This window comes from Oncorhynchus mykiss, chromosome 5 (genome assembly GCF_013265735.2).
Source record: "Oncorhynchus mykiss isolate Arlee chromosome 5, USDA_OmykA_1.1, whole genome shotgun sequence".
NCBI lineage: Eukaryota > Metazoa > Chordata > Actinopteri > Salmoniformes > Salmonidae > Oncorhynchus > Oncorhynchus mykiss.
This window is the reverse complement of record NC_048569.1, coordinates 33,185,994-33,199,928: the sequence shown is the minus strand read 5'-3', so window position 1 is coordinate 33,199,928 and position 13,935 is coordinate 33,185,994. Positions and strand designations below refer to the sequence as shown.

General features: G+C 41.5%; 1 protein-coding gene across 1 annotated transcript; it reads left to right on the top strand.

Annotated features, from left to right (window-relative positions):
• The first annotated feature begins 408 nt into the window (after positions 1–408).
• LOC110523640 (growth factor independent 1B transcription repressor) lies at positions 409–6,763 on the top strand. Its single transcript, XM_021602520.2, has 7 exons — positions 409–626; positions 1,255–1,361; positions 1,929–2,120; positions 2,307–2,536; positions 2,798–2,935; positions 3,811–3,976; positions 5,943–6,763. Exons 2-7 carry the CDS (start codon positions 1,262–1,264, stop codon positions 6,119–6,121), a joined length of 1,005 nt encoding a protein of 334 aa, XP_021458195.1. The 5' UTR covers positions 409–626; positions 1,255–1,261; the 3' UTR covers positions 6,122–6,763.
• Positions 6,764–13,935: the final 7,172 nt, after the last annotated feature.

Sequence of the window (13,935 nt, the reverse complement as noted above, 5' to 3'; positions counted from 1 at the left end):
AGCCACCCAATATGTATTGGCAATTTCATTTACACAACAGTGAGAATGAAACTACTACTGTAAATCCCGTAAATCAAATATTGCAAATTGTAGGCTAAGGAGTGAAACATTTGGATTTTGTTTATTTTTGTTTCTCTAATCCATGTTAAAGTTTGTAAAATATTCTGTCACTAATTGGTCAAATTAAAAAATGTCATTCCAATTTGAAAACCATTAGCCCTATATGTGGCCAAACAAAATACAATTATGAGGAAGACATGATGTTCTAACATTATTTCAATTTATTTGTGAACTGTTTGAAACTTGAAATCGTTTGTAACAGTTCGAGGGACTGTGTCCAGAGCCAATGTTTTTCTACGCAAATTTCCACCTGCGAGTTGGCTCTCTCATTGGTTGAAACCACAGTCAGATTCCTGCACAACATTATCTGATTGAAAATCAGGGAGGGGAGCAAAAGGAAGAGAGCAGCAAGTGTGATGTCTTACAGTGGTTTGGATTCGGACTTTTGCGAAAGGATTTTAGGAAATATTTATTCTTCGACAGATTGGATGTTTTAAGACTGGGGAAATAATTTACCTAGTTTATTTAATAAGAGCACTATCCTCCCCACTTCTTATAAACAAACGGTAAGTAGGCTACAGCAGGTGCATAATATTATAACGAATATTCCCTGTAGCCTATTATTAGAAATATTGATAATTCGAAGAATGAAAATGGATTCATGTAGGCCATAATGGAATTAATACATTTTACAATTAGCTTATCCAAGTCAGTGAATCTTTAAACGTAATTAGCCTATCATATGCTTTTGGAACGAAACTTTTTTAAGTTCTGTATTTTACAGCATTATATTTCAAGATACATACATAGTTAAAAAGAAAACTGAAAAAGACCTACTGATAGATCATTGGACTTCACAGCATATTATGGAAATGAATGACTGGACAAGTGTGAAAGTATTTGGCTATTTTATGTTTCAAATATTTACATTTAAAACATGGGTGTTAACATACAGTTAAACAACCTACCTTAACTGAATTAACACATATGACACAATGTGTCTAAGAATTATGTAATGGTAATTACATTTTTGTTTCCCTCGCTCAGAAACGCTCCATCAAATATGTTATACCAGCCAAATTAAAAATCTTGAAAGTTCACAGACTAATAAACTGTATATTATAAAATGTTAGGCCTATCCTAAAACATTTTAAGTTGTCTATAAGCATTTATCATAATATTTTTTTTCAACAGCGTTGTCATGCCACGATCCTTTTTGGTGAAAAACAAGAGGTGCGCATCTTACAATGTGCACCGCTCTCATGAAGACGAAGTCGAACCGAGGGAACCTGAATTTACAAGTAAGAATGTCAAGATTATCATGGCGACACATCAAGACTTTCACAATTGTATAACGAAACGTGTATAATGATTTGCCAGTTATTTCATAAATTGTAGTTTATAATTAATCAATTGACACAGTGACAATGCCATGTTTAGATTTCCTGGTTATTTTTTCACTTCCCTGACCATCATAGACTAGTATTTTTTTATTATCTGATTAAATGAAAGCTATTGCTAAAAATAAATAATAATGTATAAATATTTGACTTGAGAAAAGTGAATCCATAAAGATGCGTCATAGAAAATTCATTACATTTGAGGACAGATACAACACCTAGTGGACTAGAAAAAGTATCTCAAAAGCAATATGCTTGGACTGTTATTGATGCTTGAATTTGTCAGTGCATTCATGGAGTTATTGAAATTAAGTGGTTAGGGCGGGTTTCACGGATATACAAAAGAGACATTCTGAAGGATTCTAAGCCTTCAATCTACACTGTACATTTATGTACTTATTTACAGACAAAATATTTGGACTTTATGTTGACACTCAATTAATCCTATTTGCAATTGTGACTTGACAGGTGTGATCTCTTCAGAACCACAGAGTCCAGAGTCTCCAGTCAGGCCTCAGTCAGTGGGTCAGCCATCCCTTCCTGAACCAGACCCCTATTCTTATATCAAACATGAGCAGGAGCCTGAACGCCCAGTCCCCTCTTACCTTAAGCCAACAGGACAGCCGGTTGCCCCTGCTCCACGACCATACTACTTATCAGGTGGGAGACCCTCCAACTGGGCTGGGATGTTGTGAAGGGATGACATGATGTCCACCCCAAAAATTGTTGGGAATAGAATAGAAAAGAGTAGAACCATATTGGTCCTAAATGGGACAACATATGATTTAGAAGGTTTTTCAGAGGAAGTGTTCATTGACTCAATCATCTTACTCCGTTTAACCTCAGAGGCTCACATGGCAGAGTTCCCTCCCTTCTACAAACCCTCCTATGCCTGGGACTCTTTACCTGCACCCTATGACCTCCGTCAGATGGGCTCCCCCCCCTACCTCCTGCAGCACGCCAGCAGCCTGTACGGGGCTCAAGTCAACCACAGCCCTGAGCCACAGCAACCTCTAGACTGCAGCACACACTACTCCCTCACCTCTGACACTTATCACTGCATCACCTGTGACAAGGTACGTATGCAGGAGTGGAGTCACAGCTTTATCTTTACGCTGTGAGACTGACAATAGCTAATGGGCCTATACAAAATTAAACTGCCACAACACACAGCATACAGAGATTTCACAAAGCCACCAGAGGGAAAGTTGTGCATGTGGTCACATATCCCTATTCAAAACATCACATGTAGTCTTTTAAATTCATCAGTCTTTAAATTGACATCAACATTGTGACTAGCAGGTTAATAACTCCCCTGTCCTCCTCTGCCACGGCAGGTGTTCTCAACCCCTCATGGTCTCGAGGTTCATGTCAGACGCTCCCACAGCGGAACCAGACCATTTGGCTGCAACATCTGCAGGAAAACCTTTGGCCATGGCGTCAGTCTGGAGCAACACATGAACGTCCACTCACAGGTACCCACAATGCACTGTTGGAGATGGTTAAGGAAACAAGACGGACAAACAGATATGTGGAATCTGGCACAGTGCCCAAATTGCCTAAGTTCTTTGTGTACTTCCATGGAAAAGTAGCCCAAGGTACTTTCATGAAAATTATAATATTTGAAATGTGATGATAAAATCACTCTTGTTGCACAGCAGGAAATGCAAACTTGTAGTGTATTCAAGGTTTAAAAAGGCATCTAGCCTCCCGAGTGGTGCAGCAGTCTAAGGCACTGAATCGCCGTGCTTGAGGCGTCACTACAGACCCAGGTTCGATCCAAGGCTGTATTGCAGCAGGCTGTGTTGCAGCGGCCCGCGCCCGGGAGACATATGAGGCGGCGCACAATTAGCCCAGCGTCTTCTGGGTTAGGGGAGGGTTTGGCTGGCTGGGATGTCCTTGTCCAATCGCGCTCTAGCGACTCCTGTGGCGGGCCGGGCGCATGAGCGCTAACACGGTCGCCCATTGTACGGTGTTTCCTGCTACTCACACACTGGTGCCGCTGGGTTCCGGATTAAGCGAGCAGTGCGGCTTGGCAGGGTCATGTTTTGAAGCACGCATGGCTCTCGACCTTCGCCTCTCCCGAGTCCGTAGGGGAGTTGCAGCGATGGGACAAGACTAACTGCCAATTGGATATCATGAAATTGGGGAGGAAAATGGGTTAAAAAAGGTATCTAAAAGTCTGTAATTTCCACTTAAAAATGTCAGACTTGATTTGCAATAATGAAAATGTATCAACCCCTACAACAAATATCCATTAAAAATTATCCACATAATAATTTTATTTTCCTGCTGTAACAAACTGGCTCAAATTAAGATCCTACATCTGTACCTGTTTCTTTAAACAAAGGAAAGAAGTTTTGAATGCAAGATGTGTGGAAAGACATTCAAGCGCTCCTCCACCCTCTCCACCCATCTACTCATCCACTCAGACACCAGGCCCTACCCCTGTCAGTACTGTGGAAAGAGATTCCACCAGAAGTCAGACATGAAGAAACACACCTACATCCACACAGGTGAGGAGAGAAGAGCATCCACATAGCACCAAAGTTAGGGATCCAATTACTTATGAGTGTATTGTAATTTCTCAGAAAACTAAAAGACAACTTTAGCAATTGGCTCACTCTATAGTTCTCTGCTTTCTAGGTGCTGTAACATGAATTGTTTCCAAGAGTAATAACTACTGATAAATCAAAAAAAGAAACTTAAACAAATGTCCATCTGATTTGCATATCTGGTTATCCTACTTTGCCGAGGCCTCTGTGAAAGGAACTCTGTGCAGGCAGAATATGTCTCAAATGAATGTTCGACAAATCTGAACAATGGCACGATTCTTTCCTCCCAGTCATTGATACTGACTTCAGCTCAACAGCACAAACACTCAGCAAAAAAAGAAACGTCAACTGCGTTTGTTTTCAGCAAACTTAACATGTGTAAATATTTGTATGAACATAACAAGATTCAACAACAGACATAAACTGAGCAAGTTCCACAGACATGTGACTAACAGAAATGGAATAATGTGTCCCTGAACAAAGGGGGGGGTCAAAATCAAAAGTAACAGTCAGTATCTGGTGTGGCCAACAGCTGCATTAAGTACTGCAGTGCAATTCCTCCTCCTTACCCACTCTTCCACCAAGGCACCTGCAAGTTCCTGGACATTTCTGGAGGGAATGGCCCTAGCCCTCACCATCTGATCTAACAGGTCCCAGACGTGCTCAATGGGATTGAGATCCAGGCTCTTCGCTTGCTGTGGCAGAACACTGACATTCCTGTCTTGCAGGAAATCACACACAGAACGAGCAGTATGGCTGGTGTTATTGTCATGCTGGAGGGTCATGTCAAGATGAGCCTGCAAGAAGGGTAACACATGAGGGAAGAGGATGTCTTCCCTGTAACGCACAGCGTTGAGATTGCCTGCAATGACAACAAGCTCAGTCCGATGATGCTGTGACATACCGCCCCAGACCATGACGGACCCTCCACCTCCAAATCGATCCCGCTCCAGAGTACAGGCATCGGTGTAACGCTCATTCCTTCGACGATAAATGTGAATCCGACCATCACCCCTGGTGAGACAAAACCCTGACTCGTCAGTGAAGAGCACTTTTTGCCAGTCCTGTCTGGTCCAGCAACAGTAGGTTTGTGCCCATAGGCGACGTTGTTGCCGGTGATGTCTGGTGAGGACCTGCCTTTACAACAGGCCTACAAGCCCTCAGTCCAGCCTCTCTCAGCCTATTGTGGACAGTCTGAGCACTGATGAAGGGATTTGCGTTCCTGGTGTAACTCGGGTAGTTGTTGTTGCCATCGTGTACCTGTCCCACAGGTGTGATGTTCGGATGTACCGATCCCGTGCATGTGTTGTTACACGTGGTCTGCTGCCACTGCGAGGACAATCAGCTGTCCGTCCTGTCTCCCTGTAGCGCTGTCGTAGGCGTCTCACAGTACGGACATTGCAATTTATTGCCCTGGCCACATCTGCAGTCCTCATGGCTCATTGCAGCATGCCTAAGGCACGTTCACGCAGATGAGCAGGAACCCTGGGCATCTTTCTTTTGGTGTTTTTCAGAGTCAGTAGAAAGGCTTCTTTAGTGTTCTAAGTTCTCATAACTGTGACCGTAACTGCATACCGTCTGTAAGCTGTTAGTGTCTTAATGACCGTTTCACAGGTGCATATTCATGAATTGTTTATGGTTCATTGAACAAACATGGGAAACAGTGTTTAAACCCTTTACAATGAAGATCTGTGAAGTCATTTGGATTTTTACAAATTATCTTTGAAAGGGTCCTAAAAAAGGGATATTTTTTTGCTGAGTTTATATACTGTACCTCATGCGTTACATGTTATCTGTTTTAATACTAGATGGGGAATGCAAAATATCGCTCACATGTAGGGGCATCAATACAAAATGAAACTTTGATATTTGATTATGATTGATTTGATGCCACAGTTTAAACATGTTTTTGTATGTGCCTATTTAGGTGAGAAGCCCCACAAATGCCAGGTGTGTGGCAAGGCGTTCAGCCAGAGCTCTAACCTCATCACACACAGTCGTAAACACACAGGCTTCAAGCCCTTCGGCTGTGAGATCTGTGCCAAGGGCTTCCAACGCAAGGTGGACCTCCGCAGACACCATGAGAGCCAACATGGCCTGAAGTGAAGCGGTTGAAAACAATGGATGGAGAAGAGGAGGAGGAAAACGTACCTTATGCCCTTAGCAAAGCAATATAGAAAAGAAAGAAAAAGAAAGACCAAACGATGTCCCTTCGTGGTGGGCATCATGACACAAAAATGGCCCCTACGGACACAAGAATTGTATAGTATTGAATATTATCCTTCTTGTGAAAATGCATTTTTAGGTAAATCAGAGCTGGCAGCTAACCAGTAGAAATAAGACAACGCAAATTATGAAGGTACTTAAGTATTTGCTATCACTTAAGGAGAAACAGTAGCCTGACTGACACGACCCATGTGACTACACAACGAGGAAAAGGACTTTGAAAGCTGGTGTCAGCCAGACTAGAGGAACAGTCCTTTGGAATAAAAATGGAATTCAACTGATATGCATCCTTTGGGTGCATTATGAGGTTGTAGACTTATCACAGAGGCCTTTGAAGTCAATTGTGAAGAGAGATAGGTCTCATGATTTTGTTGCAGAATGTATTTAAGAAAAAGCATTATATGTTCACAAACAGTATGTGTGCCATTCATATTTATATATTAATCTTATGTCAAATAAAATGAAGCAATGGTATGTATGAATGAACAAATGCTCTCCAAATAAACTGTGAGATGTTATTATAAACTTTGTCATCATTTTGAGCTGTGGAGAAAATAAAAATATGGGCGGAGCGTGAGTTAACAATCATACATTCAATCTCATGTGACAAATAGACAAACATTCTGAAGAAGAAAAAAACTGGCAAACGGTAAAAAACACGCATTGTGTTAGCTTAGTAAGATGAGATGGCTCATGGTACAGATGTAGGATCTTAATTTGATCAATCTTTTGTTGCTGAGAATTTCCCTGCATAGCAAGAAATTATAACCTGTAGTGTATTCATGGTATAAAAAATATTCTAAAGTTTGTCATTTCCACTTATAAGTGTCAGTTGATTTGCCCTAATGAAAAATGTATCATCAGCCTCTACAAAAAAAATTCAATTTATTATAATAGACAGATTAATTCACATTTCCTGTTGCTGCAGAATTAGTTTCCTGCTGTATAGCAAACTGGATCAAATTAAGATCTTACATCTGTAAACCTAGTCTTTATGTGTAACCGTTTTGCCATAGGGCAGGTTGCATGTAGACAGTCTTCCAACTGGCTCTGTAGCAGTCCTTTGCAAGGCTGAGCTCATGTTGCCTGGGGCAGAAATCTCTAGTATGACCAGTGAGAGATAGAGTAAGGCTTCATTCAAATCTATACCTGGAACAACATGCAAATCTCAAGTCCACCAGGTTCTCAAATGTCACACAGCCAAAGTAATGGACTTCCCATGCATGCCACCATGCTCACTAAAGAGAGGAGAGGGAGGAAATTAATTTGTTTTTCCTCATTATTGATCAACCCCCCCCAATTATTCCAAAATCTCAGTCACTAATGTACAAACTGTGTAGGCCTTCCTCATGTATGATGCATGTTCTTCACACCCATAAGCAAAGGTCTGCACATTAATTTTAATCTCTAGTCAGTCACACGGTTGGTCTTCAAGTGCGAAGAAGTGTATTCCCTCTGTGTTGTGATTTGGGATATACTGTATAACAACAGACAGACAGAGGATAGAGTACTCAAACACCCTCTACCCATACCGTACCACACCCATCCATTCTGACGGGTTTGCTTTGACAAACACATTGCACTTCTCATGAGGACACCACCTTCCTCAAACAACAGATCCAGTTAGGCCATTTAAGCTGTTACAGGCAAATCAGATCATTGCTTAGTTAAATATGTCTTATACTATAGAAGTAGCTGACCAAGTATTACTAATATGTATTCACGTCCCACTGTATGCTCTATCCCATTATAAGAGTTTTCAGGTCGCTATGCCTCAAAAACAAATTTAAACCTGAGTTTAACAACCACACAACCATACACAGAAGAATGACCAAGAAAGATATTTCAGGTGATGAAGAATACTTACTGAAGGTAAGAAATACAACACACATACACATGGACATGGTCACAACAGCAGTATGAGTTTATGTTGATGAGTTGTCACAGAAATCAGTGTCTTGGTGGGGAATGAAACAGGCAGCCTGTCCACTGTCTGGTACAGTTGGTAAACAAATCTGTGGTGCCATGCAAATTAGTATTTATATTACCTAGGCAACGGGGTCCGTTGTGCTCAGGAGGAACAGTTAGGGCTGCATCCTGGTGTGAGGATACAGAGCAAATCAAAATCCTCCACAGGTAGCCAATGGCAGAGATAGGAGCAGGATAGGCGGGCCTAAACAAACAGGACATGTGTCCTGCAGAGGAGGGGCGTGACCCAGACCGTAGCCTGGGGGTAAAAAAGGGGGATATTTGGGGACTAGGTCCACACACGCACCTGAGATGCACTTCCCTTTTTAACATTCACATACAGGCGTGTGAATGTGTGCTTTTTATCATTCAGTACAACAAAATGCAGGGTTTTAAAACAACACAATATAGTAACTTCTCAATAGTAATTATATATTCAGTATTTGATGGTTCTATTATCTCCTTTTCTTTTTCAGGTACCTTCGACTGGGATTCTCTCTCTCTCTCTGTCTGTTGCCTCCCCCTCTTTATTTGCATCTCCTGTGACCTAAGGCACCGTGGTAATCCTGCAAAGTACTAAACTATAAGTTTCTCTTGAACTTCAATGTTAAACTGTCCACTCAAAGTTAAGCTAAAATCTGAAAATGTATAAACACTTCCAGCTCAACAAAAATCTTAAACTAAATCAAGACAAATTATTTTATCCCTCATTTGAACTTGATGCATCCACAGAAAATAAAAAAGGCTAATAAAAAGTTAAATGTATGTTAAAACTATCAGATAATGAAACAAAAGGTGAAATCAACAAAGCAATCGTGCAGCACTATTTAGTCTAAAGGCCCATGTCCGCTGCCTTGCCAGCGAGCTTATGGAGGAATCAGATAACAGAAACCGACTCAACACATTAACAGAAATAAATTAAAAAAAACTCTAAATCTGTTCTACCCAGCCAAGAACATGTAATGCAGGAAAACAATCATCTGCACACAGTCTCAAACCTAACCACACCAAACTCAAGCTCACACACACACACACACACGCACACACACACACACACACACACACACACACACGTAGATAGAGAGGCCAGAAGATGGGGCACCGAGTTGAATTTGACTTGCAAATGAGTATGCAAAATATCCCTGGTCTGTGCTCTGGTAAAGTGTGTTTCAACCTGAGGCTAAATGTTAGGGGAGACATACTGAAGAGCGGATGTCTCCCATGGGCTGGTCTATTTCATGGGAACCCTCCACTGAGGACACTTAAGTTAGCAGACACTGAGTATTTACTAGGTCTCAATCAATGGAAGCCATTACATCCATGTGCAGCCATATCTTAATATCATATACAGTTAGCAATGCTTGACATAAACAAGCCCATAGAAAGTATGAATTGACGCCATCATTTAAAAAAAAAAAGTTAAAAAAGTTTAAGTCTCAAACAATATGAACTTCCCCACTCTCAATCAGCTAAAGGAAAGTGCCTTTCATCCATGTTTACGTCATCAGAGGCAGGAGCTGGATGGTAGGAAATAGAGCTGGAGACATAGAGAGGGAGTGGTGTGACCAGGCTGAGCCTAACACACACAGATTACCGAAGACGACAAGATAAAGGACAATCAGTATTTAAATCCAGGGAGTGGATTATTTGTTTGTGTAAAGCATCCAATTGGAGGTAAAGCCATGCTCTTCTCCAAGACCCAGCTAGGAAGGCTGAAGTGGAAAAACATTGAAGCTGGATGTTGTCTACTTTACTAATATTACATTCATATCTTCCTTTAGTTTGGCCTTACATGTTTTGCCTTGAATCTCAATGCTATTAGACCAGTGAACTAAAGGAGAAGTGAAACTGACAGCTGTCAGCAGCTTTCTTAATTTTGCCTGGACACAGGAAGTAGGTCTCTGATCATGTATAAGAGTGACAGGGTGGTGATACCAGTTGATTGACAGTTAGCAGGGGGAAGAGTGTGGTGGATCAGAATGAAAATAGTGACAACAGCCATCATAGCCACAGCACGTAGGCACTTTGTCATCCAAATATGGCGTTGTCTCTCCAACCGCCACACAATCAGCTGCAAGACATGGGTTTCTGACTGTACATGATGCATTGAAAGAGAGACAAGGAGAGAGGGAGAGAGAGAAGGGAGAAAATATGAAAAGGGAGAGAGAATGACTGAGCCGGATCAACAAGAATGAGAGTGAAAATTAAAAAGAGAGCGAGAAAGAGGTGGAAAGAGAGAGGGTGAAATCTGGGGCCATGCAGCAGGCATTGAAGGGCAAGCCGGGCGTGGTGGGTGTGTGATAAGACTATCATGGCTGCCCCACACTGTAACAGTCGGAACACGCCAGAGGCAAGACAGGGAGGAGTGAACTGTCCCTTGACAGAGATAGCACCCAACACAGGCATAATCTGTGAGACACAGGGCTCGGCAGCACGCACCCAGAGACAGAGAGTTTCTAGATCTCACTGTGTGTGACACCCCAGCTCCACCACACCACACGACAGATTGTCACTCCCAGCATACCCTATTCCGCTGCCTCATCATCTCCCACAAAGCACAGAACTTCATAATATGGCCCGAGGCAGGAAGCACAAACGTCTTATCTGACTCTCCTTTAGAAAAGCATGGCACTAGGATTCTTATTCAAACAGCTGTCACACCAATATCCTCTCCATTTCAGGGATGGTGGGAAATGTAGTTATTTGTAACATACAGTTTGACTGAGTTGGAATGAATATAAAGTGGTTCAACTGAAACAGGAGGTCAAAAGACTTTTCTTTTGACCTCCTGATGCCTATCCGAGGGACACCAGCCATCATCAAGACTACAAAAAAACAAGAAGCCGATGGAAAACATATACTGTTTATCTTGAGTCACACCATATTAGCTTATATAATGCCCTAAAGGCACAGAAGTGGGAATTTAAAAAGTAAACAGAAATGTCTATCACTAAATTCTGCTTCTTCTTCTTGCTGAATCTTTAACCCATATTTTAACCTGATGATTATATCTGGTACTATCCCCAACGTTTGGAAGGTATCCACTCCACAAAGGTGGTGACCCTTGTGACCTAAATAATTATCGGCCTATTTGTAAACTTTTTGGCCCAGCTATGTACACTATACAGTGCATTCGGAAAGTAGTCAGACCACTTTATTTTTTCCACATTTTGTTATGTTAAGGATTTATTATAAAATGTATTCAATTGTTTTTTCCCCTTCATCAATCTACACACAATACCGTATAATGACAAAGCAAAAATAGTTTGGGATTTTTTTTTGTATCAAATGTATTAAAAATAAACAACTGAAATATCACATTTGCTCAGTCCCATAGGCCGAAGCACAATTGGCCCAGCGTCGTCCGGGCTAGGGGAGGGTTTGGCTGGGGTAAGCCGTCATTGTAAAATAAGAATTTGTTCTTAACTGGCTTGCCTAGATAAATAAAGGTTAAAGCTTTGGTAGCGATTACAGCATTGAGTCTTCTTGGGTATAACGCTACAAGCTTGGCACACCTCTATTTGGAGTTTCTCCCATTCTTCTCTGCAGATCCTCTCAAGCTCTGTCAGGATGGATGGAGAGCTTTGCTGCACAGCTATTTTCAGGTCTCTCCAGAGATGTTAGATCGGGTACAAGTCCGAGCTCAGGCTGGGCCACTCAAGGACTTGTCCCAAAGCCACTCCTGTGTTGTCTTGGCTGTGTGCTTTAGGGTTGTTGTCCTGTTGGAAGGTGAACCTTCACCCCAGTCTGAAGTCCTGAGTACTCTGGAGCAGGTTTTCAGCAAGGATCTCTCTCTGTACTTTGCTCAGTTCATCTTTCCCTCGATCCCGACTAGTCTCCAAGTCCCTGCCACTGAAAAACATCCCCACAGCATGATGCAGCCACCACCATGATTTACAGTAGGGATGGTGCCAGGTTCTCCAGACATGACGCTTGGCATTCAGGCCAAAGAGTTCAATCTTGGTTTCATCATTTTGCCTTTTGGCAAACTCCAAGCGGGCTGTCATGTACCTTTTACTGAGGAGTGGCTTCCGTCTGGCCACTCTACCATAAAGGCCTGATTGGTGGAGTGCTGCAGAGATGTAAGAAACCTTCTAGAAGGACAACCATCTCCACAGAGGAACTCTGGAGCTCTGTCAGAGTGACCATTCGGTTCTTGGTCACCTCTCTGACCAAGGCCCTTCTCCCCCGATTGCTAAGTTTGGGCATGCAGCCAGCTCTAGGAAGAGTCTTGGTGGTGCCAAACTTCTTCCATTTAAGAATGGAGGCCACTGTGTTCTTGGGGACCTTCAATGCTGCAGAAATGTTTTGGTACCCTTCCCCAGATCTGTGCCTTGACACAATCCTGTGTCGGAGCTCTACGGACAATTCCTTCGACCTTATGGCTTAGTTTATGCTCTGACATGCACTGTCAACAGTGGGACCTTATATAGACAGGTGTGTGCCTTTCCAAATCATGTCCAATCAATTGAATTTACCACAGGTGGACTCCAATCAAGTTATAGAAACATCTCAAGGATGATCAATGGAAACAAGAGCTCAATTTCGAGTCTCATATCAAAGGGTCTGAATACTGATTTTAATAAAGGTATTTCTGTTTTTTATTTTTAGTAAATTTGGGAAAAATTCTAATACCTGTTTTCGCTTTGTCATTATGGGGTATTGTGTGTAGATTGATGAGGAAAAACATTACATTTAATCCATTTTAGATTAAGGCTGTAAAGTAACAACATTTTGAAACAGTCAAGGGGTCTGAATACTTACCGAAGGCACTGTATGCTGCTGTTACTGTTTATTATCTATCCTGTTGCCTAGTCACTTTATCCCGACTATATGTACATATCTACCTCAATTACCTCGTACCCCTGCACATCGACTCGGTACTGGTACCCTGTGTATACAGCGAAGTTATCGTTACTCATTGTGCATTTATTCCTTGGGTTATTATTTTCCTATTATACATTTTTTTCTCTCTCTGTATTTTTGGGAAGGGCCTGTAAGTAAGCATTTCACTGTTAGTCTACACATGTTGTTCACAAAGCATGCAACAAATACATTTTGATTTGAACTGCATTTAAAAATCTAAATTTCTTCGATTTTTCACAGAGCTCGTAATGCGTTTTAAGCATTGTTATGGACTTAGAACATCCAATTTGGTTGTTTTATATAAAAAAGTGTGACTTTGAGAGCAAAAACCTGAACATTTTGAAAAAATCTGAAACCTGTGATTTTCTGACTCTGTTGACAGCCTCATTCATCTGTTTCAATAGTAGGCCTGCTGTTAGCCTACTTGCACAGTACAGCTTGGATTGGCTTGACTGTGAAAGACCACTTATTGGATTTATAATTTTAGGTAATCCAGAGTGTATGTCAATGTTTCTCACAAAATCTTTCAAACAGGGCGCCTTTCCTTCACCGGGTAGGTTGATTGGGAAATTTTGGACAGAATTATAGTATACCCACTTCTCCAGGCACCACTACACCAATACTCCCCTAGTCTGTTTTTTAAAAACGAATAAATCAAAAGGGAAATCTGAGGACTATACCATTTTAGAACCTTGGATGTCACAGACAACGTGGTCTCAGAGCATTTCGTATTATTCTGTACGTAAATCCGAGACACTACATTTTGTATAGTATGTATTAATCCTTCATCCACTTTGTATGATATGTTACAAATTGTAATTCGTATGATAAATGATGTATTACAATTCATACACTATGTG

Excerpts from the sequence above, each read along its gene's own strand:
- LOC110523640 (XM_021602520.2), top strand. The coding sequence starts at position 1,262 with ATGCCACGATCCTTTTTGGTGAAAAACAAGAGGTGCGCATCTTACAAT. Across the intron at positions 1,362-1,928 it reads GAGGGAACCTGAATTTACAA|GTGTGATCTCTTCAGAACCA; the intron begins GTAAGAATGTCA and ends GTGACTTGACAG. Across the intron at positions 2,537-2,797 it reads ACTGCATCACCTGTGACAAG|GTGTTCTCAACCCCTCATGG; the intron begins GTACGTATGCAG and ends CTGCCACGGCAG.